This window comes from Capricornis sumatraensis, chromosome 1 (genome assembly GCF_032405125.1).
Source record: "Capricornis sumatraensis isolate serow.1 chromosome 1, serow.2, whole genome shotgun sequence".
NCBI lineage: Eukaryota > Metazoa > Chordata > Mammalia > Artiodactyla > Bovidae > Capricornis > Capricornis sumatraensis.
Window position 1 is genome coordinate 173,225,389 of NC_091069.1, and position 27,510 is coordinate 173,252,898.

At 39.9% G+C, this 27,510-nt stretch overlaps 2 protein-coding genes across 3 annotated transcripts in view; one reads left to right on the forward strand and one right to left on the reverse strand.

Moving 5' to 3' along the window:
- Positions 1–22,517, forward strand: part of FAM162A (family with sequence similarity 162 member A) — a 40,022-nt gene extending 17,505 nt beyond the window's left edge. Inside the window, exons 2-6 of one of the 2 annotated variants that reach the window (XM_068976004.1) lie at positions 3,352–3,471; positions 6,622–6,730; positions 19,681–19,789; positions 21,712–21,809; positions 22,309–22,486. In XM_068976004.1, coding sequence (XP_068832105.1) covers positions 3,352–3,471; positions 6,622–6,730; positions 19,681–19,789; positions 21,712–21,809; positions 22,309–22,333 — 461 coding nt within the window. In that variant the 3' untranslated portion in view covers positions 22,334–22,486. Of the gene's footprint in view, positions 1–3,351; positions 3,472–6,621; positions 6,731–19,680; positions 19,790–21,711; positions 21,810–22,308 lie in introns of both variants that reach the window. The other variant, XM_068976013.1, reaches the window with a different exon arrangement.
- Positions 22,518–25,773: 3,256 nt separating this feature from the next.
- WDR5B (WD repeat domain 5B) lies at positions 25,774–26,766 on the reverse strand. Its single transcript, XM_068985912.1, has one exon. The coding sequence runs from the start codon at positions 26,764–26,766 to the stop codon at positions 25,774–25,776; it is 993 nt and encodes a 330-aa protein (XP_068842013.1).
- Positions 26,767–27,510: the final 744 nt, after the last annotated feature.

The following is a 27,510-nucleotide window of genomic DNA, read 5'->3' on the forward strand; positions in this document are numbered from 1 at the left end:
GTATGCAGGTCAGGAAGCAACAGTTAGAACTGGACATGGAACAACAGACTGGTTCCAAAGAGGAAAAGGAGTACATCAGGGCTGTATATTGTCACCCTGCTTATTTAACTTCTATGCAGAGTACATCATGAGAAATGCTGGGCTGGAAGAAGCACAAGCTGGAACCAAGATTGCCGGGAGAAATATCAATCACCTCAGATATGCAGATGACACCACCCTTATGGCAGAAAGTGAAGAACTAAAGAGCCTCTTGATGAAAGTGAAAGAGGAGAGTGAAAAAATTGACCTAAAGCTCAACATTCAGAAAACAAAGATCATGGCATCTGGTCCCATCACTTCATGGGAAATAGATGGGGAAACAGTGGAAACAGTGTCAGACTTTATTTTTTGGGGCTCCAAAATCACTGCAGATGGTGACTGCAGCCATGAAATTAAAAGACGCTTACTCCTTGGAAGGAAAGTTATGACCAACCTAGATAGCATATTGAAAAGCAGAGTTGTTACTTTGCCAACAGAAGTCCTAGTCAAGGCTATGGTCTTTCCAGTGGTACGGACGTGAGAGTTGAACAATGAAGAAAGCTGAGTGTGGAAGAATTGATGCTTTTGAACTGTGGTGTTGGAGAAGACTCTTGAGAGTCTCTTGGACTGCAAGGAGATCCAGTCAGTCCATCCTAAAGGAGACCAGTCCTAGGTGTTCATTGGAAGGACTGATGCTGAGGCTGAAACTCCAGTACTTTGGCCACCTCATGCGAAGAGTTGACTCATTGGAGAAGACCCTGATGTTGGGAGGGATTGGGGGCAGGAGGAGAAGGGGACGACAGAGGATGAGATGGCTGGATGGCATCACCAACTCGATGGACATGAGTTTGAGTGAACTCCGGGAGTTGGTGATGGACAGGGAGGCCTGGCGTGCTGTGGTTCATGGGGTCGCAAAGAGTTGGACACGACTGAGCAACTGAACTGAAAAAAAAAAGCAAAACCCAGTAGTTCTTAAGGTGTGGTTTTAAAGCAGCAGTAGAAACTTTACCTAAGAGCTTGTTAGAAATGCAGGTTCAACCGAAAACTGTTTCTAAAACTGGAGATAGGTGTGCCTATGATTGGCATTTTACCGAGCCATTCGGGTGGTTCTGATGTATGCTGAAGTTTGAGATCACAGCATTTAATATTTTTGTTTTAATCTTGAAAGCTATGAGAAACTTTAGAAGAGATTCATGGAATTTGTCCATGCTCTGATAACAATTTAAAACTACCCTGGTCAGAAATTCTGACCATCTTGTGGGATAAAATTGAAGTGCTCTGGAAATGTTTTGAAGATTAGTGTTTAAGGAAACAAACAATGTTTAGAGTACCTGCCATGTTTCAAGCATCTTGCCAAATGCTCTCACGTGTATTTTCCATTGAGCCTTTAAATCAGCCTTGTTGAAGTAAATACTACATTATCTACATTTAAAATGTGGAAACAAACCAAGATCAATTATAATTTATCTACTTTTCTTACAGCGTACACATGCTGTCACTAGGTGGCACTGGTAGTGTGGTTACTCAGACCCAGGCAAAGCTTTCTGGGACTACTGCCTGGAAAACTGAAATAAATGAGGCCTCTTGAGAAAGAAATCAGACTGCAGGCAACCACAAATCTTGATACAAATAGAGGTTCCAGCTTAAGGTATGTTAGTGAATCTGACAATTCACTCTGAAAATAGGACCTCTGAAAATTCACCCCTATATAAAAGCAATGAAAATATGACCATAGTCTTAGAGTCAACTTTTTCAGAACTCTAGGGAATAACCAGAGGCTTGTGACAATCTGTGTAGCATTTGTCCAAGAAAATGACTTAGTCATGGTAAGAACAGCAAGGCTCATGGAATGTTAATTCCTGTCTCCTCTTGGCTTCACAGTAATACTTTGAAACGAATACCTTGAAATCATGTAGCTCTGAAAAATAGAGCAGACACTGAAAAAGGCAGAATGGATTTGGAGCTCCGCAAACCCCTCCCCACAGAGGACTGTTACTGTTGGTCTGTCTGTCCCGTGGAAATCCTCACTTGCCTTTTTTTTTTTTTAAACCTTACTCAGAGCTAATTCAATGCAAATAGCTTCTTCCATACCCACCCTAGAGCATGCCCCCTAAATGCACACAGAGCCCTTCAGCAAAAGCTGGCAAAGTTATTGGTGAAAGGCATTTAAGGAAGTCTCTGTCCAGTTATTAGTGGACAGCAAAGCTAACTCCCTTCTCCATCTTTTGCCCCCTCTCTCTCTGATTAATTCCTATCGAGCAGAATATTGAAGCAGAAGGTGATTCTTTGTTTTACACATTTAAAAGGATGAATTTTTAATGTGAAACTATGTATCAATAAAAGTGTTCTTTTAAAAATCTTTACACAAATATAAACATGTGTCCATGAGAAGTCCACAGTGATTTTTTTTTTTAAGATTGCTATGTTTAAAGATTTTCTTAACAGCAGGAGAAAGAAAAAGCAAGGTAATTATGATTCTCACCAACTTTGGGAGGTCCAGTGCTGCAACCATAGTTTACTGCTCTTCCCTCTCTTTCCTCCCCTTACTGGCTTCAAACTCTGAAGCTACAATGACACTCTGTTAGGCATGTGGAACTTCAAAGGTACAGACTGTTTATCCACTAACAAACAGCTTTTTAAAACTGCTTGAATTCTGTGAAGTTTTAAGCACAAAGCTGTGAGGGCTCATTCTTGTCACATTAAAGGCAAATCTTGGGTGGGTGTCGCATTCTTTGTCACCCAGAGCATCACGGAGCGTCAGGATCTTGATCAGATTTATTATTGCTGCTTTTCCAGCTTTCTTTTCTGTTTCGTTCTTCTGTAGTGCTCCCTTTCTTCCACATCCTAGGGCTGTAGGGCGCTTTTATGATGATCCTTTGACTGAGGATCCGCCCTAGTCTCTTGTATGACTCCCCACCCCCATACTCAGAATTATCCCCTTTTACCCTCATCAGAACTGTTTCTGGCTGTCTCTGCTTTGAATTCTGGTTAATTGTTGATTAAAAATGTTCATGCTAACACTGAAGGTTATACTAACACTAATGATTCATAACAGAATCATTATTGTTATAAGACATGTGAGAACTACTTTTACAAAACTTAAAGCCAATAAAATATATTGTAAATTCCTAATTTCCTAACCAGCAAAACATGCATATTTTAAGTTAGCACTAAGCATAGCACTTTAAATATAGTACATGTATCTTACATAGAGTAGGATATTCATTTTTTAAGTGAGTTAATTTTTATAAATGAAATATGTATTTTGCAGGCATGCTTCATTGTAAGATATCAGATTTCCTTTATCTGAAACATTTTTTTTCTCTTTTCTAGGAAGTTTTAGGTCATATGAAAGAGATGCTTTCTCATCTTTAAGGCTTACCAGAAACTCTGATTTGAAGAGAACAAATGGATTTTGCAGCAAACCCCAGGAAAGTCCAAAGCCTCCAACCCGTAAGTTTTTGTCTTTCCAGTTATGGACTAGGCAGCTCCCAAAGACTAGAACAACCGAGAATCAAAAGGACCTAAAAGAGAGGTGGTCACAGGGTCCCTATCGTGTAGTTCAGGCCTCCCAAATTGTACTTATATTAGTTGTGCTTACATGTGGCAGTGATTTCTTCATTTTTCCCATTTGTCATTTTCATCTCTTACCTCAAGGATTTGACTAGAGCTTTCTGTAGATGATAGATGTACCAAAGTAAATATTGGTCAGCCTCAAAGATGAACCAAATCAAAAAATGACATTTGGGTACAATATACTTAGGGCTACACACTGGCTTGTACATTAACTTCAGCCATGTTTCAGTTCAGTCGCTCAGTCGTGTCCGACTCTTTGCCACCCCATGAATCACAGCATGCCAGGCCTCCCTGTCCATCACCAACTCCTGGAGTTCACTCAGACTCACGTCCATCAAGTTGGTGATGCCATCCAGCCATCTCATCCTCTCTCGTCCCCTTCTCCTGCTCCCAATCCCTCCCAGCATCAGGGTGTTTTCCAATGAGTTAACTCTTCCCAGGAGGTGGCCAAAGTACTGGAGTTTCAGCTTTAGCATCATTCCTTCCAAAGAACACCCAGGGCTGGTCTCCTTCAGAATGGACTGGTTGGATCTCCTTGCAGTCCAAGGGACTCTCAAGAGTCTTCTCAAACACCACAGTTCAAAAGCGTCAATTCTTCGGCGCTCAGCCTTCTTTACAGTCCAACTCTCACATCCATACATGACCACAGGAAGAACCATAGCCTTGACTAGACGGACCTTAGTCAGCAAAGTAATGTCTCTGCTTTTGAATATGCTATCTAGGTTGGTCATAACTTTTCTTCCAAGGAGTAAGCGTCTTTTAATTTCATGTTTAGTCCTATCCCTAACTCCACGTTCTGTCACTGTCAGCACTGTGGAAGGAAGAAGCATAATCTTTAAACTGTATGACCCCAGGAACTACTTGCTCATTGCTTCTTCATGGGAATTGCTTCTTCTGGGCCCTACACTAGGGCCAGATAGGTACTGGTGGGTGGAAAAGAACTGTTTTCAAAGAATATTTATTAAGAAGTTAGAAGTATTTATACCCCTTGACCTGGTATTTCACTTCTGGGGATCTATCCTAAGGAATAATCCCTTTATGTGGAAAAAGCTTTGATTGTAAAGCTGTTCCCATTTGTTTATATATATGTATGTATGCAATGGCACCCCACTCCAGTACTCTTGCCTGGATGGAGGAGCCTGGTAGGCTGCAGTCCATGGGGTCGCTGAGAGTTGGATGCGACTCAGTGACTTCACTTTCACTTTTCACTTTCATGCATTGGAGAAGGAAATGGCAACCCACTCCAGTGTTCTTGCTTGGAGAATTCCAGGGACAGCAGAACCTGGTGGGCTGCCGTCTATGGGGTCGCACAGAGTCGGACACAACTGAAGCAACTTAGCAGTAGCAGCATGTATATGTATATCTATATATACTTATACACACATATAAAGGAAAATGAGAAATTAGTCTAAGTGTTAAATAATCTGGGAATGATTAATTATACATTAGATCTACTTGATGAGTTGTGCAACTGTTGGAAGTGGTGCTTATAAATACAACATACTGGCATGGAAAGTTTTTGTCATAATGTTAATGAACAAGGCAGGATACAAAATTTTATGTTGTGTGTGTAAGCCCAAGAATAGTACATATAGAAATTACATATATGTACCTATGCATGGTGATAAGATTTAGGAAACATACCAAAATAAACGTAGTGCTCATACTGTGAGAGGAGAATTAAGCATGGCTTTAATCTTTTTCTTTTTTCACATCTGTACTTTCTGAATTGCCTTTAATGAGTGTGTAGTACAAAAAGTAAAAATAAACTGTAGAGAAAGTACCAAGTGCTAAAAGATTACAGCAGTACTATTTCTGTACTTATAAATGTCTTTTTTTGCCTTTGGTTCTTTATGGATTTTTTTCCCTAGTGACTTTTCTGTTCCTCTTGCTGTTGGCTTCTGATTAAGTGAAAGGTGCAACTTAAACAAAGGTGACGTAGTCAAGGAGATGGTCTGTCTGCGAGAGAGATGTCAGCGGTACATGAAAGTTAGATGAGATTATCTCCAAGGTCCTTGGTGACTCTGACATTCTGTGATCCCCTTTTTCTGCTCCTCGTCTTCAGTGACGTCCCCTTCCTTTGAAAGACTCTCTTATAGTCTGTGGTTCTGCCTGTCTCAGCTGCTCCATTTTCCTCTGCTGCCTCTTTGTCCTTTCTGGGTCAGGCACTAAAGTGCAGCCCCTGCTCTCCTGCGTCTGTCATCCTCATCGGCTCTTTCTTTGCACCAGGGGTTATCTCCACTCCCAACTCATTAATAGAACTTACCCAGATGGCAGGAATTTAGACCCAGTAGATCTAAAATAGCATTAGTACTTTCTCCTCTCCTGACTGGTTGTTTTCAGTCGCCTTATTTTGGTTAACAATACTGCTTTTGTTTTAATCATCCAAGTTTGAGGTTCTTCATGAATCTGTCTTTATCTTAATCTCCAGATTCTTTCAGATTGACTTTTTGTCCGTCTTCCCACTGTTACAACTCTAGTTGAGACTATAACAACTCACTCTTGTATTGTAATAGCTTGTATTATAATCTCCTATTTGGTCTTGTCCACTCTGTCCTATCCTTTCTCTTTCCAGCCACTGTGCAGATTAAACTTTCTAAGTACAGTAGTTCTTGAGTCAGGTCTAAAACCCTTAGCCTGCCATTCAGGTTCTTTTATAATCTGATTTTACTTTACAGACTTGAAAATTCTACCTAAGGCAAACAGGCTCCCATGCTGTTCCCTTCTTAGTTATCCTTCTCACCTTTATATCTTTGTTTATGGTGTTCTTTCAGCTTTCAATGGCTGGGGCTTATATTGGGAAATAATGCTTTTATTTTACCTCAGTCCTTACAAAATTTTCAAATTTCGTTTAAGAAATAAATGAACAACCTAAGAAATTCCATTCAAATAAAGCTCTATTTAACTTGAGATTTCTCAATAATTCTGTTTAGTGAATAGCTAAAAAGCACAAATAGCATTTTTCTGTTGCTAAATTTGGGAGTCAATCTCATATAAATAAGATATCTTCTCTTATTTTTCTTGTAGACACTTACAGCCACAGAGTGCCATTGCATAAGCCTACGGACTGGGAGAAGAAGATTCTAATATGGTCAGGTCGCTTCAAAAAGGAAGATGAAATTCCAGAGACTGTCTCGTGAGTGCTGAATTTAGGGTTGTAAGCAGCTTTTATTTTTCAGTAATCTATTTTAAAGGAAAAGCAGTATCTCTGAGTCTGTTTAAAACTTTTCAGCCATATTTAAAAGTTTCCACTTTTCTAAACGTTTACTTCCTGACAAGTACCTGGAATGAAAACAGTGCTGGAAAATCAGTGCATTATCACTGCTCTGTGTAGTGCCTAGTGAAGAGCTGTCCGTGACTCTGAAGTCAGCTGATTTGATTTTCTCTCCTAGCTATAGAAAGTAACTAAATTAATTTCTCTTTTTTTATATTTTTTTGTTACCATATAGAAATGCAACAGATTTCTGTATGTTAATTTTGGTCCTACAGCTTTATCCAGTTCACTGATGAACTCTAGTAGTTTTTCTGGTGGCGTCCTTATTCTGTGTATGGTTATCATGTCATCTGCAAACAATGACAGTTTTACTGCTTCCTTTCGAATTTGGATTCCTTTTATTTCTTTTTCTTCTTTGATTGCCGTGGCTAGGACTTGCAAACTGCGTTGAATAAAAGTGGCAAGAGTGGGCATTCTTGTCTTCTTACAGGAATGCTCTCAGCTTTTCACTGTTTAGTATAATGTTAGTTTAGTATAATGTTGGGCTTTTTTATATATGGCCTTTAGTGTTTTGAGGTATGTTCTTTCTGTGCCCACTTTTTGGAGAGTTTTTACCATAAAGGAAAGTGAAAAGTGAAGTCGCTCAGTTGTGTTCGACTCTTTGCGACGCCCCTGGACTGTAGCCTACCGGGCTCCTCTGTCCATGGTATTTTCCAGGCAATAGTACTGGAGTGGATTGCCATTTCCTTCTCCAGCGGATCTTCCCAACCCAGGGATGAAACCCAGGTCTCCTGCATTGTAGACAGATGCTTTACCGTCTGAGCCACCAGGAAAGTCCTTTTACCATAACCAATATTAAATTTTATCAAAAGCTTTTTCTGCATCTGTTTAGATCATCATATGGTTTTTGTTCTTCAGTTCGCTAATATGATGTATCATACCGATTGATTTGTGGGTGGTGAAAAATCCTTGCATCCCTGGGATAAACCCCATTTGATCATGGTGTATGGGCCTTTTAAGTTATTGTTGGATTTGGTTTTCTAGTATTTTGTTGATGATTTTTGCATCTGTGTTCATCAGTGATACTGGTCTGTTATTTTTTTGGTGTTGTTGGTATCTTTGTCTGGTTTTGGTATCTGGGTGATGGTAGCCCATAGAATGAGCTGGAAGTATCCCTTCCTCTGCAATTTTTTGGAATAGTTCCAGCAGGAGAGATGTTAACTCTTCTCTAAATGTTTGCTACAACTCACCCATGGAGCTATCTGGTTCTAAACTTTTATTTGTTGGGAGTTTTTAAAATACTATTCAATTTCAATACTAGTTATTGGTCTGTTCATATTTTCTATTTCTTCCTGGTTCAGTCTTGGGAGATTATACCTTTCTAAGTATTTGTCCATTTCTTCAAGGTTCCCATTTTATTTGCATACGGTTTTTCATAATAGTCTCTTGTGATCCTTTGTATTTCTGCGGTGTGGGCTGTAACTTCTCCCTTTTCATTTCTAATTTTATTGATTTTGGCCCTCTCACTTTTTCTTTTTCCCTAATGAGTCTGGCTAAAGGTTTATCACTTTTGTTTATCTTTTCAAAAAACCAGCTTTTAGTTTCATTGATCTTTGCTGTTTTTTTTTTGTCTTTGTTTAATTTATTTCTGCTCTGATGTTTATAATTTCTTTCCTTCTACTAACTTTTGGTTTTGTTTGTTCTTTTTCTAGTTGCTTTAGGTGTAAGGTTAATTTGTTTATTTGAGATTTTCTTATTTCCTGAGGCAAACTTATATTGCTTAAAAACTTCCTTCTTAGAACTGTTTTTGCTGCATCCCAGAGGTTTTGGATTGTTGTGGTTTTGTTTTCATTTGTGTCTAGGTTTTTTTATTTTCTATTTGATTTCTTCACTGATCCATTGGTTGTTTAGTAACATATTGCTTAGCCTCCACATGTTTGTGTTTTTTGCAGCTTATTCTTATAGTTGATTTTGAGTCTCATAGTGGTTGGCAACCCACTCCAGTACTCTTGCCTGGAGAATCCCATGGACAGAGGGGCCTGGTGGGCTGCAGTCTATGGGGTCGTGAAGAGTGGGACACTACTGAGCGACTTCACTTTAACTTTTCACTTTCATGCATTGGAGAAGGAAATGGCAACCCACTCCAGTATTCTTGCCTGGATAATCCCAGGGATGGAGGAGCCTGGTGGGCTGCTGTCTATGGGGTCGCACAGAGTCTGACATGACTGAAGCAACTTAGCAGCAGCAGCAGCAGTGATTGGAAAAGATGCCTGATATGATTTCAGTTTTCTTAAATTTACTGAAACTGGCTCTGTGACCCAGCATATGACCTATCCTGGAGAATGTGCCATGTACACTTGAAAAGAATGTATTCTGCTGCTTTCATATGGAATACTCTAAATGTATCAAGTAAGTCCATTTAGTCTAATGTGTTATCAAGGTCTGTGTTTCCTTATTGATTTTCTGTCTGGATGTAAATGGGGTATTAAAGTCCCGTACTAGTATTTTCTTACTCTCAATTTCTCCTTTTATGTCGGTTAATTTTTACCTTACATATTGAGGCGCTCCTATGTTGGGTGCAGATATATTTACAATTGTTATGCTTTCTTGGATTGATCACTTGATCATTATACTGTCTCTCTTTTTCTCTTGTAACAGTATTTTAAAGTCTATTTTGTCTGATTGATATGAGTATTGCTACTTTAGCTTTCTTTTGATTTCCACATGCATGAAATACCTTTTTTCATCCTCTCACTTTCAGTCTGTATGTGTCCCTAGATCTGAAATGAGCCTCTTGTAGGCAGCATATATATGGGTCTTGTTTTCCATTCAGTCTGTATATTTTGGTTGGAGCATTTAGTTCATTTACATTTAAGGTAATCATGTATATGTATATACTCACTGCCTTTTTGTTAATTGCTTTGGATTTTTTATTGACATATATTTGATTTACAGTGTTTCAGGTGTACAGCAGAGTTATTCAGTTATATATATATATATATATATATATATATATATATATAATTTTCCATTATAAGTTATTACAAGGTATTGAATATAGTTCCCCATAGACAGAGTGCCTGATGAACTATGGACAGAGGTTCGTGACATTGTACAGGAGATAGGGATCAAGACCATCCCCATGGAAAAGAAATGTAAAAAAGCAAAATGGCTGTCCAGGGCAGCCTTACAAATAGCTGTGAAAAGAAGAGAAGCGAAAAGCAAAGGAGAAAAGGAAAGATATTTCCGTTTGAATGCAGAGTTCCAAAGAATAGCAAGGAGAGATAAGAAAGCCTTCCTTGGTGATCAGTGCAGAGAAGTAGAGGAAAACAACAGAATGGGAAAGACTAGAGATCTCTTCAAGAAAATTAGAGATACCAAGGGAACATTTCATGCAAAGATGGGCTCAATAAAGGACAGAAATGGTATGGACCTAACAGAAGCAGAAGATATTAAGAAGAGATGGCAAGAATACACAGAAGAACTGTACAAAAAAGAGCTTCACGACCCAGATAATCATGATGGTGTGATCACTCACCTAGAGCCAGACATGCTAGAATGTGAAGTCAAGTGGACCTTAGAAAGCATCACTAGGAACAAAGCTAGTGGAGGTGATGAAATTCCAGTTGAGCTATTTCAAATCCTGAAAGATGATGCTGTGAAAGTGCTGCACTCAATATGCCAGCAAATTTGGAAAACTCAGCAGTAGCCACAGGACTGGAAAAGGTCAGTTTTCATTCCAATCCCAAAGAAAGGCAATCCCAAAGAATGCTCAAACTACCACACAGTTGCACTCTTCTCACATGCTAGTAAAGTAATGCTTAAAATTCTCCAAGCCAGGCTTCAGCAATACATGAACCGTGAACTTCCAGATGTTCAAGCTGGTTTTAGAAAAGGCAGAGGAACCAGAGATCAAATTGCTAATATCTGCTGGATCATCAAGAAAGCAAGAGAGTTCCAGAAAAACATCTGTTTCTGCTTTATTGACTATGCCAAAGCCTTTGACTGTGTGGATCACAATAAACTGTGGAAAATTCTGAAAGAGATGGGAATACCAGACCACATAACCTGCCTCTTGAGAAACCTATATGCAGGTCAGGAAGCAACAGTTAGAACTGGACATGGAACAACAGACTGGTTGCAAAGAGGACAAGGAGTACGTCAAGGCTGTATATTGTCACCCTGCTTATTTAACTTCTGTGCAGAGTACATCATGAGAAATGCTGGGCTGGAAGAAGCACAAGCTGGAATCAAGACTGCCGGGAGAAATATCAATAACCTCAGATATACAGATGACACCACCTTATGCCAGAAAGTGAAGAACTAAAGAGCCTCTTGATAAAACTGAAAGAGGAGAGTGAAAAAGTTGTCTTAAAGCTCAACATTCAGAAAACTAAAATCATGGCATCTGGTCCCATCCTTTCATGGAAAATAGATGTGAAAACAGTGTCAGACTTTATTTTTTGGGGCTCCAAAATCACTGCAGATGGTGACTGCAGCCATGAAATTAAAAGATGCTTACTCCTTGGAAGAAAATTTACGACCAACCTAGATAACATATTCAAAAGCAGAGACATTACTTTGCCAACAAAGGTCCGTCTAGTCAAGGCTATGGTTTTTCCAGTGGTCATGTATGGATGTGAGAGTTGGACTAAGAAAGCTGAGCGCTGAAAGTTGATGATTTTGAACTGTGGTGTTGGAGAAGACTCTTGAGAGTCCCTTGGACTGCAAGGAGATCTAACCAGTCCATCCTAAAGGAGATCAGTCCTGGGTGTTGATTGAAAGGACTGATGCTGAAGCTGAAGCTCCAATACTTTTGCCACCTCATGCGAAGAGTTGACTCACTGGAAAAGACCCTGATGCTGGGAGGGATTGGGGGCTGGAGGAGTAGGGGATGACAGAGGAAGAGATGGCTGGATGGCATTGCCGACTTGAGTGACATGAGTTTGAGTGAACTCCGGGAGATGGTGATGGACAGGGAGGCCTGGCATGCTTCAATTCATGGAGTCGCAAAGAGTTGGACACAACTGAGCAACTGAACTGAATTGAACTGATGCTCTACAATAGGCCTTTGTTTTTTTTAATGTGTAGTATGGATTTGTTTTGTAGGTTTTTTTTTCTTTCTTCTTTTGTTCTATTCTCATCTGATAAGACTGTCTTTAGTGTATGTTGTATTCCTTTTTCTTTGTTGTGTGTATGTTTATTATAGAGCTTTGGTTTGCAGTTACCATGAGGTTTTTATGTAGCAGTCTGGGTATATACGTGATTGTTTTAGGAGCTCATCTCTTAGTTTCAAATGCGTTTAAAAAACACCTGAGTTTGCACATTCCTCTCCTAATGACTACTGTTTTTGCTATCATGTGTGTGTATGTTGCATGCTCAGTAGCTCAGTCATGTCTGACTCTTTGCAACCTCATGGACTGTAACCTAACAGGCTTCTCTGTCCTTGGAATTCTCCAGGCAAGAATACTGGAGTGGGTTGCCATTTCCTTCTCCAGGAGATCTTCCTGACCCAAGAATTGAACCCATGTCTCTTGAGTTTCCTGCATTGGCAGGTAGATTCTTTACATTGTGCCAGCTCGGAAGCCCATATTTTACATCTAATTGTTTTGTGTATCTCTTAACTGCTTAGTGTAGATACAGATGATCTTAACTATACTTGTCTCTCTTAATCTCCCTACTATCTTTGTGTATGGATGATTTCCTACCTTTACTAACTTAGTATGTGAATTATTTCCTAACTTTACTTTACCTTTGCCAGTGAGCTCTTTCATTCCATAATTTTCTTTTTTGTAACTGTGGCCTTCTCTTTTTTGCCTAGAGAAGTTTGTTTAACATTTGTTGTTAAGGCCACTTTGGTGGTGCTGAATTCTCTTAGATTTTGCTTTTCTGTAAAGTTTTTGATTTCTTTTCAAGTCTGAACAAGAACCTTGCTGGGTAGATGATTCCTGGTTGTAGGCTTTTCTCCTTCATTCCTTTAAACATATCATGTCACTTCCATCTGGCCTGCAAGAGTCTACTGGAAAATCAGCTGATAGCCTTGTGGGAATGTCATTCTATGTAATTTGTTACTTTTCTCTTGCTGCTCTTAGTATTCTCTGTTTATCTATAATTTGTGTCATTTTGATTTTTGATTACAGTATTCTTGGTGTGTTCCTCTTTGGGTTAATCCTGTATGAGATTCTGTGCTTCCTGGACTTGGATGACTTTCATTTCTCAGGATAGGCAAGTTTTCAGCTATTAACTCTTCAATTATTTCTGAAGCACTTTCTTGCTCTTCTCCTTCTGGGACCCCTGTAATATGAGTATTAATGGGCTTGATGTTGTCCCAGGGGTCTCTCAAACTGGCCTTATTTCTTTGCATTTTTTTCTGCTCAGTGGCAGTGGTTTTCACTATTCTGTCTTGCAGCTCAGCGATCCATTTTTCTGTGTCATTTAGTCTACTGTTGATTCCTTCTACTGTAGTTTGCATTTCAGTTACTGTATTTATCACATCTGGTTATTCTTTGTGTTTTCTCTTTCAAAAACTTCTAACTGCTCATTCTGTGCACCCATTCTTCTTCCAAGTTCTTTGCTCATCTTTATGATCATTACTCTGAGGTCTTTCTCATGTAGGTAGGCTATCTCCAGTTTACTTAGTTCGTCTTCTAGGGTTTCATCTTATTCCTTCTCCTAGATCCTATTCCTCTGCTGCCTCTTTTTATCTGAGTCGCCAGTTGTATTCTTATGTATGTGATTGCAGGTCCCTGGGGAGCCCTGGCACTAGTGCTGGCCACTGCTGGCCACAGAGAGGGTCCTGATGAGCCTGAGCCTGTTGCCCTCCCAGTGGCAGGAGAAGCAGATCCTGGGATTGGTACCAGACTACTGGTAGGCAGGGCTGATTCCTGGAGTCTGGCTGCACAACCCAGGAGCCCCAGACTTCATTTCAGACCTGGGACTCATTCCAAGTTGAGAACCACTGCTCTTGCCTCGTGGTTTGCATCTTGGCCAAAAGAGATTCTAAGAAATAGATGCAGTCTCCCCGTGGGACATCATCCTCTTCAGAGACAGGGACTTGGAACAAAGCTCCTGGACATTCATTCTCTTCCAGTAAGGAATTGTTCTGGAGCCTTCTGGCTTCTGAATCAAGTCATGATTGAAGAAGTTCTGGGTTCATTCAGGGTATCTTTTTCTAGGAAGATAAGTAGGTTTTGCTTTCTGTTTACAACAACTTCAGCAGCACCCTTCTCTTTCTGTCTGTCAAATTAAATAACACATTATATTCCCTAGAATTATTTCAGCAGGAGAGCCTTCGTCCTTCTTAGCTCAAGTGACAGTTGTATTCTTCTGGGAGAGCATGCTGGAAATAAGTATGACTTCAAATTCTTACCTGTACTGTAATTTCTTTGTGAATATGCCAGCAGAAATCAGGCTGGTATGTACCCATGGCCCTAATAGGTGCTTTATACACTTTACTAAGGAAAATCTGCCATAGTCTGACTTGTAGGTGGTCCCAAGACACCATCAAGCCCAAAGCACGATTTCACGAGTCACCCTAGCAGTCTCTTCTCTGGGCCTGGCCACCGTTTATCCTTGTGCTGGTAGTTCTGAACAAGCACTGCTTAACATACCCGTTCTTATTGCTCCCTGTAGAATGGAGGGCAACCTTGTGGCCTTCTTTAAATGCATTTTACTTTTTTATGTTTCCTCAAATGGAAAACACATCACTTTTCCTGAGGATTACAGCAGTTCGGTTGGAAATACCAGTTCACATAAAACATTTGTCAACATGGGTAGTTATGGTTGGTGGGATCTCAGATGCTCTTAATAGAGCAATTCAATGTTCTGAGCAGTTGTCTCTGGTTCCTCCCGCCTTCAGTGCCTAGAGGACTCCATCCACATTGCTCCTTCACTGGATCCAAGCTCTTATATCAGTGTATATATGCTTTCAGGGTTCTTCTCCTAATGTCTGCAACACCCTGGACCCTGTGTCTCCTTCCATGCATTTTTAAAGTACTTTCCTCCCCCCAGTTTGAAAAGTAATATAAGGAGGGAAAAAAGTTAGCACTCAAATTCATTCTCCTAGATATAATCACTTCCTACATACTACTGAGTAGGCTAGTTCTCTATCCTGAGCCCATTAGGACTCCACATACCCTGCCCTGATGCTCACCAAACACTCAGGTAGTAGAACTGGGACCGATTGCCTACCTGCAGAATCAGCAAGATGAAGCCTCCTCTTGTTTAGACTCTTCCCTGATAGGCCATTTAGCTTTCACATAAGAATGGTAATCCAACCCAACACTTTCTATCAAGGTACATAGGTCTGTATTCAGCAGACCAGTTATAGGAGGCACTTGACAAAGAGCACAATCTCAAGTTCATTGTCACTCAGTTTTACCAAAACATTAGTTAAAAGATAAATGTTAAGGGAGCATTGCCTAAAGCATCTGTCTGCTGTACCAGGTATCCTGAAATCTCTTCCTGGTTCAAGGCAGAGAGCAAAAGCTGGGTATAAAGAGCACATTGTTTAACTCTCCCATGTTTGTTTTCTTTCTGAATTGTGCTTTGTGTTGAACCTTATGAAGCTCATTGCAGTGTGGCTCAGATGGTAAAAAAATCCACCTGCAGTGCAGGAGACCTGCGTTTGATCCCTGGGTTGGGAAGATCCCCTGGAGGAGGGCATGGCAGCCCACTCTAGTATTCTTGCCTGGAGAATCCCCATGGTGGGCTACAGTCCATGGGGTCTTAGAGAGTCAGACACGACTGAGTGACTAAGCACAGCACAGCACATTGTTATTCAGAATGTCATTATATCATATACTATTTTCTTAAGAACCTCAAGGAGAAATAGATACTGGTTCATTTTAGCACTGGCTGCTACAGAGCCAAAACTGGGCCCACCATGGCAAGTGTAGATTACCATGTCTTGCCCTTTTTTGGCTTTTTTTCTTTATTTTGCCTTGTTCCAGGCTCCATTTTTCATCTTCATACTTTATTTTTTCCTTATTTTTCCTACTTTACATTTGTGCAGTCTTACTGTGTGTTTTTTTTTTTTTTTAAGTTCAGGTATAGTTGATTTAAGTGTGGTGTTTTAGTTTACAGCAAAGTGATTCAGTTATACACAATACATACTTTTTCAGATTCTTTTCTGTTACAAGAGATTGAATATAGTTCCCTGTGTTACATAGTAGATCCTTGTTGTTTTTCTAATGTATGTGTGTATCTGTTAATCCCAAACTGAATTTATCCTTCCCCCTCCATTCTCTTCCTTCCGTTATCCCTCCCCTCTTCCATTCTCATAGGAAATAAGATTATTTCCTATGTCTGTGAATCTATTTCTGTTTTGTAAATAAGTTCATTTCATATTTTATATTCCACATCTAAGTGATATCATATGATACTTGTCTTCCTGTCTGACTTCACTTAGTATGATAATCTCTAGGTCCATTCAGGTTGCCCCAAATGGCAGTTTCCATTATCTTTTTCAGCTGTGTAATATTCCATTTTATGTGTGTGCCTGTGTGTCTGTGTGTATAAGTGTGTGTGTGTGACTGTGTCATCTGTGTCTTGGCTGTTGTAAATGCTGCTCTGAACACTGGGGTGTATATATCTTTTAGAGTTTTTGTCTTTTCTGGATATTTGCTTAGGAATGAGATTGCCAGATCATATAGTAACTTTATTTTTGGTTTTTAAAGGACCCTCTATATGGTTCTCCATAGTGGCTGTATCCGTTTTCATTCCCACCAACAGTGCATGAGGGCTTCCTTTTTCTCTGCATCCTTGCCAACATTTGTTACTTGTGGTCTTTTTGATGTCAGCCATGCTGACAGGCTTGAAGTGATACATCATTGTGGTTTTCTTGATTCTTGATGTCTTTTTATGTGCCTGATGGTTTCTTTTTAGAAGTGTCTACTTAGGTCTTCTGCCCATATTTGATTGGGTAGTTTTTTAGATATTGAGCTGTATGTGCTATTTGTATATTTGGGAAATTAAGCCTTTGTTGATCATATCAGTTGTGAATATTTTCCCCATTCTGTAAGTTGTTGTTTTTTTTTTTTTTTTTCATTTTGTGTGTGGTTTCCTTTACTGTGCAAAAGCTTATAAATTTAATTCAGTCCAATTTATTTTTGCTTTTCTTTCTTTTGCCTTGGGAGACTGACCTAAGAAGATATTGGTAAGATTTATGTCAAAGAATGTTTTGTCTTGTTCTCTTCTAGGGGTTTTATGGTGTCATGTCTTATATTTAGGTCTTTAAGCCATTTTGAGTTCGTTTATTTTTGTGTATGGTATGAGGGCATGTTTTGACTTCACTGATGTACATAAGGCAGTCCAGCTTTCCCAAACCACTTACTGAACAGACTTTTCTCCATTGTGTATTCTTGCCTTCTTTGTCCAAGATTAATTGATTATAGGTGTGTGGGTTTGTATGTTCTGTTCCACAGATTTGCATGTCTGTTTTTGTGCCAATACCATGCTGTTTTGATTACTGTAGCTTTGTAGTATTGTCTGAAGTCTGGGTGTGTTATGCCACTAGCTTTGTTCTTTCTCTTCAGGATTGCTTTGGCAATTCTGGGTCTTTTGTGGCTCTATATAAATTTTAGGATTATTTGTTCTAGTTCTGTGAAAAATATCATGCATAGTTTGATAGGAATCACATTAAATCTGTAGACTGCTTTGGGTAGGATGACCGTTTTAACAGTATTAATTCTTCCAATCCAAGACTGCACTGTGATGAATAGAAGTGGTGAGTCCAATGTACTTGACGTGTTCTAGAACTTAGTGGGAAGACTTTTAGCTGTTCACTGTTGGGTATTTGGTTGACTATGGATTTGTCATAAATGCTTTTATTAAGCATTTTTGTTATTTTTAAAAATTTCCTCTACCTACTTTGGTGAGAGTTTTTAGCATGAATGAATACTGAACTTTATCAAATGCTTTTTCTATCTCTGTTGAAATGATCACATGGTCTTTGTCTTTCTTTTGCTAATCTGGTGTATCACATTGATTGATCTGCATATGTTGAACCATCCTTGCGACCCTGGATGAACCCAGCTTGATCATGGTGTATGATCCTTTCTGTGTGTAGTTGGATTCAGTTTCCTAGTATTTTGTTGAGTGTTTTTACACCTATAGTTATCAAAGATATTGGCCTGTAGTTTTCTTTTTATAGTGTCTTTGTATGATTTTGGTATGAGGGTGATGGTGGCTTCATGGCTTTGGGAGCGTTCCCCCCTCTTTAATGTTTTGGAGCACTTTGAGAGATATCATTGTAAGTTCTGTGTTTGGTAGAATTCTCCAGTGAAGCCATCTGGTCCTGGACTTTTGTTTGAAGAGAGTTTTGTTTTATTAGTACTACATACTCTATTTCAATTCCAGTGATCAGTATGTTCAGATTAGTTATTTCTGCTTGATTCATTTTTGGGCTGTATGTTTCTAGGAACTTGTCTATTTCTTCTAGGTTGTCCAGTTTGTTGGCATATATTGTTCAAAGTATACTCTTAATGGTTGGGTTTCTTGGGGTTTTTTGCATTTCTGTGGCATTGGTTATTATTTATCCTTTTGTTTCTTATTTTTCTTATTTGGATCCTTTCTCTTTCCTTGTTTAGCCTAGCCAGAAGTTTTTTTATTGTGTTTATCCTTTTAAAAAATGAGCTCTTGGTTTTAATGATTTTTTTCAGTGTTTTTTCTTAAACTCTATTTTATTTCCTTGCTGAGCTTTACTTTATTCTGCTATGGTTTTGTTTGTTCTTCCTTTTCTAGTTCTTTTAGGTGGTTGGTTAGACTGTTTGAGATTTTTCTTGTTTTTTTTTTTTTTCCAGTTTTCATAAAAGTGTGTTTTATTATTGGCAGATAGCACCTTTAACAGTTAAATACATTTAAGTAATGTGTAGGCTTCCCAGGTGGTGCTGGTGGTAAAGAATCCATATGCCAGTGCGGGAGATGCAAGAGACATGGGTTCAATCCCTGGGTTGGAAGGATCCTTTGAAAGAGGGCATGCAACCTACTCCATATTCTTCCCTGGAAAATCCCACAGACAGCGGAGACTGGCAGGCTGTAGTCCATAGGGTCACAAAGAGTTGGACATGACTGAAGAGACTTAGCACAGCACAGCAGTGTATAGGTGACTGCACAGCTGCAGCACTGGTAACTAGATAGATAACCCTTTCGACTAGAAACCGACTAGTAAGTAACTATCTAAATATTTAAAATACAGCTTTTAGATCATCCTTTGTTTTGATCACCTTGGGTATATGGGGTTCCTGTTGGTCACACTGCAAATATATTAAAGTCAGATCTTCTGATACCCATTCCTGGAGGTTTCTTTCATCCTGCAGCTCCAGAGCAAGCCCAGGTTTGTGACCTCCAGCATTATACTCTTCCCATCTACCAGAGCAGACAATGGAGGCTTCATACCGGGCCTCAGAGTCTGAGTGTAGCCTATTCCAATTAAACTATAGTTGTTGACTTTTGCATAAATTGAAGCAGTAGGATTCAGCTGATATTTAGCTGCAGTGCCAAAGCTAGTGCAGCTGGTTCCTGATGTCCAAGCAAGATTTATTAAAGTGTGAAGATCTTCACATACTTTTGGATAAATTTAAATTTATCCAAATTTATCCTAAATTCTTTCCCATCATTGGCATAGTGTGTAGCTGGAAGTCCTCAGTCCCACTATCTTCATCTCCACCCCTTTATCGTGATTTATATAAAAATATAAAGTGAATTGTGAAAATGCTCCATCTTCCCCAAAGTCCTACAAGATCTTTGGGTCTCACCTCCTTTTTTTATATTTATGGGCACCACTCCACTCCTGATTTGTGGGACACAGAGATTTATATCCTCTGGCAACTCAGAAACTTTAACTTCCTCTCGTGATCTCACTGTATTGCTAGGTTTGAGATGCTCGATGCTGCAAAGAACAAGGTCCGGGTGAAGATCAGCTATGTAATGATTGCCTTGACAGTGGCAGGATGCGTACTGATGATTATTGAGGGCAAGAAGGTAAGAGTGGACATCCCCTCTGTCTTTATGTATCTTCCACAAAAGACCTAGAGGAAATCAGGGCTTAACTCTTTATTCTCTGTGATGAAGAAGTCACTTCCTATACAAGAAATGATAAGAAACAAAATAAAATATGGTAGGGCCAAACCTGAGATTATCATGCCTGGAGGTAAACAGCAAATCCTAACTTTGGCATGCTGAAGAACTAAAATAGTTTTGGTTAAGTAAAAAAAGTTTTTAGTTGTCACAGGTGTGATAAGGAATGTGAAACAAGATGTGTGACACTGATATGTACCGATACCTCCTTGTATGTCTATAAAGCACTCACAGTACATGGACTTATTGATCCTCACTCTGCCTTAGTCTTGGTGAGTGTTCTTATCACTGTTCTCTACTTGGATGTTCCAACTAGGCCATCTGTCTAAGCTCCTAAGCAGTACACAGGCATTCAGGTCCACAGATCCAGTCATTGTTAATAACTGTCTTACCATCTTCCAGGTACCTTGTTGTTATCTCAGTTAAATCTTACAACAATGCTGCAAGGTAGATACTATTATTAGGACCTCATTTATAAATGAGGAAACATAGCATAGAAAGCTTAGTGACTTACCCAAGTTCACACACATCTCCCTAATAGCAGAGCCTCAGTTTGAATCTAGACCTAATTGAGGTGACAGGGAAAGTATTCCCACTTACTGAGTGTTCATTTTATAACAGGTATTGTTAACCTTGGGCTTAGTGGTTAAGAATCCCCCCGCCAACGAAGGAGACCCAGGTTCGATCCCTGGCTTGGGATGATCCCCTGGAGTTGGAAATGGCAACCCGCTCCAGGATTCTTGCCTGGAGAATCCCATGGACAGAGGAGCCTGGCAGGCTGTAGTCCATAGGGTTGTGCAGAGTCCGACACAACTGAAGCAACTGAGCACAGCACAGCACATTGTTCAACGTACTTAATCACCACAATAATTGTGAGAACCTAAGAGGTCAGTTCTCTTATCCATGTTTTGTAAAAGAAGAACCAAAACCTAGAGATGTTACTTTTCCCAATGTCACATAGCTAGTAAGTGGCAAGACAAAAAGGTAGAGCCAAGTTTGCCGACTACTATCTTATGATTAAAATACAGATATTTTTCTGTGCAGCAGTACTGGCCAAGCCATTATTTAAATCCCATGTCTAATTCTATATATCACAGCTTCCACATGGAAAGAAATGTCTTATATATTTTGTCAAGAATTTACAAGGGTTCTTCTGCAAACCCAGTGATACCTGACTTCCTTATGTGCAGTGAGTCCAGAGTAAAAGTGAACTTCTGACTCTCTTGAGAGTCTTGGAATAGAAAATACCAACCATTTAGGCTGATGTTATGACAGCATGAAGGGCAAGTGTGGAGGCCTGGGTGAAGTTCTCTTGACAACTGTGTTCCTACCCCACTTCAGTATTTTTCCTGCCTCTCTAACTTTTTATGCTTAACTCTCAGACTGAACCTACAGAAAGAAGCATATAAAACAGGATATAGGGATTTTAAGAATTCTGAGAAATCTGCATTGCTTTTGTCTACTTGATGATGCTAGCTGAGTTTAAATACTCCAGAAACAGATCACTCCCTGGGATCCCCCCAGCCTCATGAAAGGGTATGCACTGTATAAAGAACTCCTCTCTTGTCCTATACCATAAATATTATTTCTCTTTGATGGAACTGTCCGTTTCTGAAAAGTTGGTAAATGCTAGTGGAACGACTAACTTCGGAACATACTGTGATTTAGAAGAGAGAAATTAGCCATTGTGTTTTGTCCTCTTCATCATCTAACCATTCTGATTCTCTGCCCCTCTCCATACTTAATTCTGAAGAAAAACACCACCTTATAGGGTGCTGGTTTCACTCATTTGGTATGAAAATTTGAAACTGGACTGTCTATGTAAGCTTCACAGAGATGAAACAAGTCAGAGGGAGGGAAGTAAGGGAAGAAGATGGTTGCATCTCCTCCACTGCTCTTCACTCTCAGAGGATGGAATGGCAAGGTAGTCACTGCTGGGAGTCATCAAGGGTAGTACTTGGTGAAATCTGGGATCCCCAAAGCGGAATGTTTTTTGATAAAAGACGAATAAGGAACTAGAAGGGTGTGAAAGTATACAAATGAGTTGGGGATGGAGAAATGGTAGCAACAAAGAAAAGTGAGAGGAGGGCAAAGGGGGGTAGAAATGGAAACAAAAAGGTATTTAATACTAAAGAGAGGAAAAGAGAAAGACAAGGAAATATAAAGGGAGAAGAGAGGCTAGAAGATTTACAGGGAGAGGCCAGAAAGGAAGAGGAGGCAGAGGTGTGGCCTTTCTCTTGTGCGCGACTGGATGGACTGCCACACTGGGCGCATTAGAGGAGGCAGAAGGCACATGGAGAGGGCTGCTGTGCCTGGCGCACCAGCAGCGAGCCGTTCCTCCACGCCTGTACTTGCCACGTCAGGGAATGACGCCCTCCCCGAGCCGGCATAAATAATCACTGTTCACATCCGTTTCACTTTAGGCTGCCAGAAGAAATGAGACTTTAACAAGCTTGAACCTAGAAAAGAAAGCTCGTCTGAGAGAAGAAGCTGCTATGAAGGCCAAAACAGAGTAGCAGATACGTCGGTGTTGGTTGGATTTTGAAGATCTAGAAATAATGCTGCAGCAATAGGCCTTACTAAAAAGAATGTGGTATATGAGCTGCCCTATTTCCACTCTAGAGCTAAAAATAAATTTTCTTAAACAAATGACTTGTCTATATTTTACAACTTTCAGTCCAGTTCAGTCTCTCAGTCGTGTCTGACTCTCTCGACCCCAAGAACCACGCCATGCCAGGCCACCCTGTCCATCACCAACTCCCGGAGTTCACCCAAACTCATGTCCATTGAGTCAGTGATGCCATCTAACCATCTCATCCTCTGTCGTCCCCTTCTCCTCCTGCCTTCAATCTTTCCCAACATCAGGGTCCTTTCAAATGAGTCAGCTCTTCGCATCAGGTGGCCAGAATACTGGAGTTTCAGCTTCAACATCAGTCCTTCCAGTGAACACCCAGGACTGATTTCGTTTAGGATGGACTAGTTGGATGTCCTTGCAGTCCAAGGGACTCGCAAGAGTCTTCTCCAACACTACAGTTTCATCTAGGTTAAACGTAGCCTGTTTTTTTCAAAATGAAAGAATGAAAAATGAGATGACTTATTTGAACTTTGTTATTAACTCTTCTTTATAGTCAGGTCCCATTTCCTTCTTTAATTCCCATTACCAAAGTGACATCTCCCCAGAAGCCAAATGGTTTGTGTGTCCTCATTTCTGGAGAGGTAAGGAGGGGCAGCTGAGCTAACCTGCCCGAATGCCCTGGTGCTTCTCAAGAGCTCTGGGAAGCAGCCAGACCACACTCTGCCTTTGTCAGGTGTGCTGGTAAACAGAGGTTTTTAGAACAGTCTTTGAAAAAGTCCTGGCAAGGTGATGATGACATTCTGGCCACAAGTTTCTGAGGATTTTGAAATCCCAGCACCATGGAGTTGGGGCCAGCACAGTTGCCTCTTCTGTGCTGTAGCTTAGAATTCCTAACTGGTCCTTTCCTTCTGCTTTTACACTAAATTTCTCAATTATCAAAAGCTATCAAATGCATTTTATTATTGTTGAAAAATAAGCATTTGTATCTCATATATATCTTTAATCTGACGGGGATGCCAAGTTGTCTCATATTTAGCTATGGATGCTGGTTTCTATTTAAGTATTTCATTTATTCTCACATGCTTCATAAGTTTTAAAGGATGGCAAGTCCTTATAAACATTGAGGGTTATATCAGATTAAATAATATATGTAGCTGTTTGGGAACTTAGTTTAATAAAATAGTAAAATCTAATGTACTACTCTACAGCTTCATAATCCATCTGATAACTGTATCTATCTATCTAGAGTACTTTGACCTTAGCTTTTAGATACCAAGCTCTTTGATTTTTATCACTTGAAAATTTATCATCAAAAAGCATTACTTTATATACATTTTAGCAGATTAGTCTTCCTTGATTAATATTTTGGAATATTTACATATTGTCTAAATGTAGATTTTAAATATGGGTAAATCTAATGTTTTAAGTCATTTTTCTTCATAAAACAATACCATTTTAACTTACAAAGAAGCATTTAAAAATTTTTTAAAGTGTTGTATTCTTAAAGATTTATTGTTGTAAAATGTTTAAGTCAAAGCTCAAAAACCCTACCATGCAGCAAGAATTTATATCATCATTTTGTGTCAGCTGTCCTCTTTAGTAACTTATAATAGTGACTGCCTCTTTTGGGGTTGAATATAAATTTTATGACCAGAATTTAAGACCTTCCCCCATCTGATCCCACTTCTCCCAGTAGCCTCACATATTAACTTGAGCTGTCACACACCCTACTAGTAATTATAGTATCTTATATTGCTTACAACTTCTCAAATCAGATTTCATGAGCACTATTATAAGCAACAAGGACAAAACTGTCTTTTGTATTCTATAGTACCCACTTTCAATTAAGTGATTATTACTATTTTTTGCTTAATTTCGGAATTATTTTTTCATGTTTATCATGTTTCTACAGGTAAAAGGGACAGAAAATGTTTTCCAATTTATATTTCCTATAAACCCTGTTTGAATGAATTAACATGTGAGGCTATGGCTAGGTACTTTTAAGTTTTAATAAAAATAATGGTATGGGGAATTGACTCAAATTTATTGAAATCAGGCAACAAGTGAAGTTGTGATGGTGGTATAATTCATTGTCATTAATCAAACATTACTTGAGTCCCTTTTATGTACAAAAACTGAGAATACAAAGATGAATAAAACATATAGAGTCTACAGAGCTCATAATTTACTGGACACATGGCCTGTGAAACCACTACAGCACAGGCAGGCAGTGATGGTTCCACGAAGTGGTGATTTCTGAACTGAGTTTGTAGCATGGGCAGAGTGGGCAGTTCAGGCATAATAAGAGGCTTTACTACTCAGACGTTGAGCTTGCCCTGAGAATCAGGAGAGGGCTGTCTGACATGGTAGTGAGAGGTAAATGCCTCTCACAGTAAAATGCCTGTATTAATTTTGATTTGGTTTTACTTTCTATCTTGGTAAAAAGACTCAGAACAGATAGAACCATTACTTGTTTTTTTCCCCAAATTACAAACTTGATTCCACAGACCATTTCACATCCCATCATGTAGGCTGTCACTTAAACTGTGGGAGTAGCATCTGACAAATCTCCAGTCCACCACCATCCCAGGTTTATTCTCTTCTGATCTCCCAAACCAAATACCGTGGAGTTATTCCAAACTCCCTTGTTCCTCTCATTTAATCAGTCATCCTGTTTTGTGAGCTTTACTTCTAAATTTTATCAAATACAATGATCCTCTAGAATAGTCACTGAAAGGAAAATGAGAATCTGTTCAAGGACAGACACAAGAGATTAATCAGACATCAAGATTCTAGTCAGAAACCCTGGGATTTAAACTTGGATTTCCAACTGTCTTACTTTGCAAACTGAGGCTTGGTTCAGTTCAGTTCAGTCGCTCAGTCGTATCCGACTCTTTGCGACCCCATGAATTGCAGCACACCAGGCCTCCCTGTCCATCACCAACTCCCAGAGTTCACCCAAACTCATGTCCATCGAGTCGGTGATGCTGTCCAGCCATCTCATCCTCTGTCCCCTTCTCCTCCTGCCCCCAATCCCTCCCAGCATCAGAGTCTTTTCCAATGAGCCAACTCTTCGCATGAGGTGGCCAAAGTATTGGACTTTCAGCTTTAGCATCAGTCCTTCCAAAACACCCAGGACTGATCTCCTTTAGGATGGACTGGTTGGATCTCGAAAAAGGTCTTAAATTCTTATAATGCAAGACAATGTTAAAAAACAAAACAAAATACATGCCAAAATTGAGAGAACACCATCTTTTAAAATACCTAATCTTTTTTTGGCCAGTTTGACTCTACTACTTGATTTCTAAAGGGTTTAGTAAGTACTCGTCCACAATTTAACTGTTTTGTCATTTCCTAATGCTGCTGATGCAATGATGTTTTCTGTAGGATGACAAGCTGCTGAGATTACCACATCTGTATGACCTTGTAATTTCTGTACAATCTCTTTAGTTTGAAGGTTCCAAATGTATACCAGGTTATCCTCTGAACCAGAGACAATCCATTTTCCACCAGTAACTGAAAAACTGGCAAATACGCAGTATTTCTCATTCTTATGACCAGTATATGTCTTCAGGCATCTGCCTCTGCTGTAATCCCATAGTTTAAGAGTATTGTCCAAAGTGGCAATGAGAATATATTTACCGTTTGGAGAAAATTTTACAAAAGAGACAGGAGGGTTATCATCATCAACAAGTGCTTTTAAACACTGACCTGATGCAGCATCCCAGATTCGACAGACACCATCATAGCTACCTGATACTATCAAGGACCCACTACAATTAAAATGAACAGCAGAAACTGGGTCAGAATGAGCAGACAAAGTCTTAAGGCACTTGCCTGTTTTCACCTCCCATATTTTCACGCTTTCATCAAAAGATCCTGAAATGATGAGGTTGGACGGTGGGTTGAAATTACAGCAAAAAACGTAATTACTGTGCCCTTTAAGTGTTTTCAAACATTTTCCAGATCTCACATCCCAAAGTTTTAGAGTTTTATCATCTGAGGCAGAAACAAGACGACTGGAATCTGATGACCAGGCAACATCTGATATTTCAAGATTGTGTCCTTTAAGTGTTTTCTCATATTTTCCATCATAGGCTCCCCAAATTATAATTACTTTATCAGCAGAAGAACTTGCTAGCCATTCTCCATTAGGACTAAACTTAACTGATGATACTGCTTCCGTATGTCCCTCCAGAGTGAATTTCAGAGCGTAGTTTGGTTTTTCAGACACTGCCTTGCTCTGATTGGCAGATGAGGGGAGAGCCGGCTCTGCTTTCGCATTTCCTGACTGCTCTGTAGTCATGACTCTGAAGCTCGAAGTCTGTAGGTTGGCTAGATGTCCGGTCTTGAACCAAGCAGCCCGTATTCTGGCTTTGTATATAGCAAAATGAACATAAACAAATCGGACTCCAAACAAAAAAGTCTTTTAGTGACTAATTTCTGGATCGTTTTTAAACGACGATATACACTGGTTCAGCAGCACAGCTTGGACCGCTTCACTTTTTCCTCGCTGCTTCTGGAAATACTTCAGAAATACTATTAAAACGGTCCCGTGCGCTGTCGGCAAGTAAGGTATTAATGCTGGGTGTTTTGTGACTATATAACGCGCTTCAAAGCTGCAAGCGGTGGGGTGTGGGGGAGAAAAGCTACAGAAAACATTTTTCACCGCTTCTCCCCCCCAGCTCTGAAATATCTGCGTACTCAGCACCCCTACCTGCCTGACTTTAGACACTGTACTTGGAGCATGAATAATCGCCGCTTTAAACAAGATTTCAGAAGCTAAGCAAAAACCTGGATACACACGATTTCCTAACGCCCACACCTCCGGCAGACACTCCAAACAGCTGCGTAAGGAATAACGCGTGCGCATGACAGCCGGAGCTGGGCGCATGCGCAGGGAGCGTAGGGCGCATGCGCAGAGGGTGCCCCTCCCACGGCTTCCAGGCCGAGGAGGCTTGTAGAAGTCGCTGATGCTTGCGCAAAAGCGGACGCTGGGGTTTCCTTCCGGCCTCTGCAGGAAGGGCTTCTTCCAGACCTCGCTGGATAG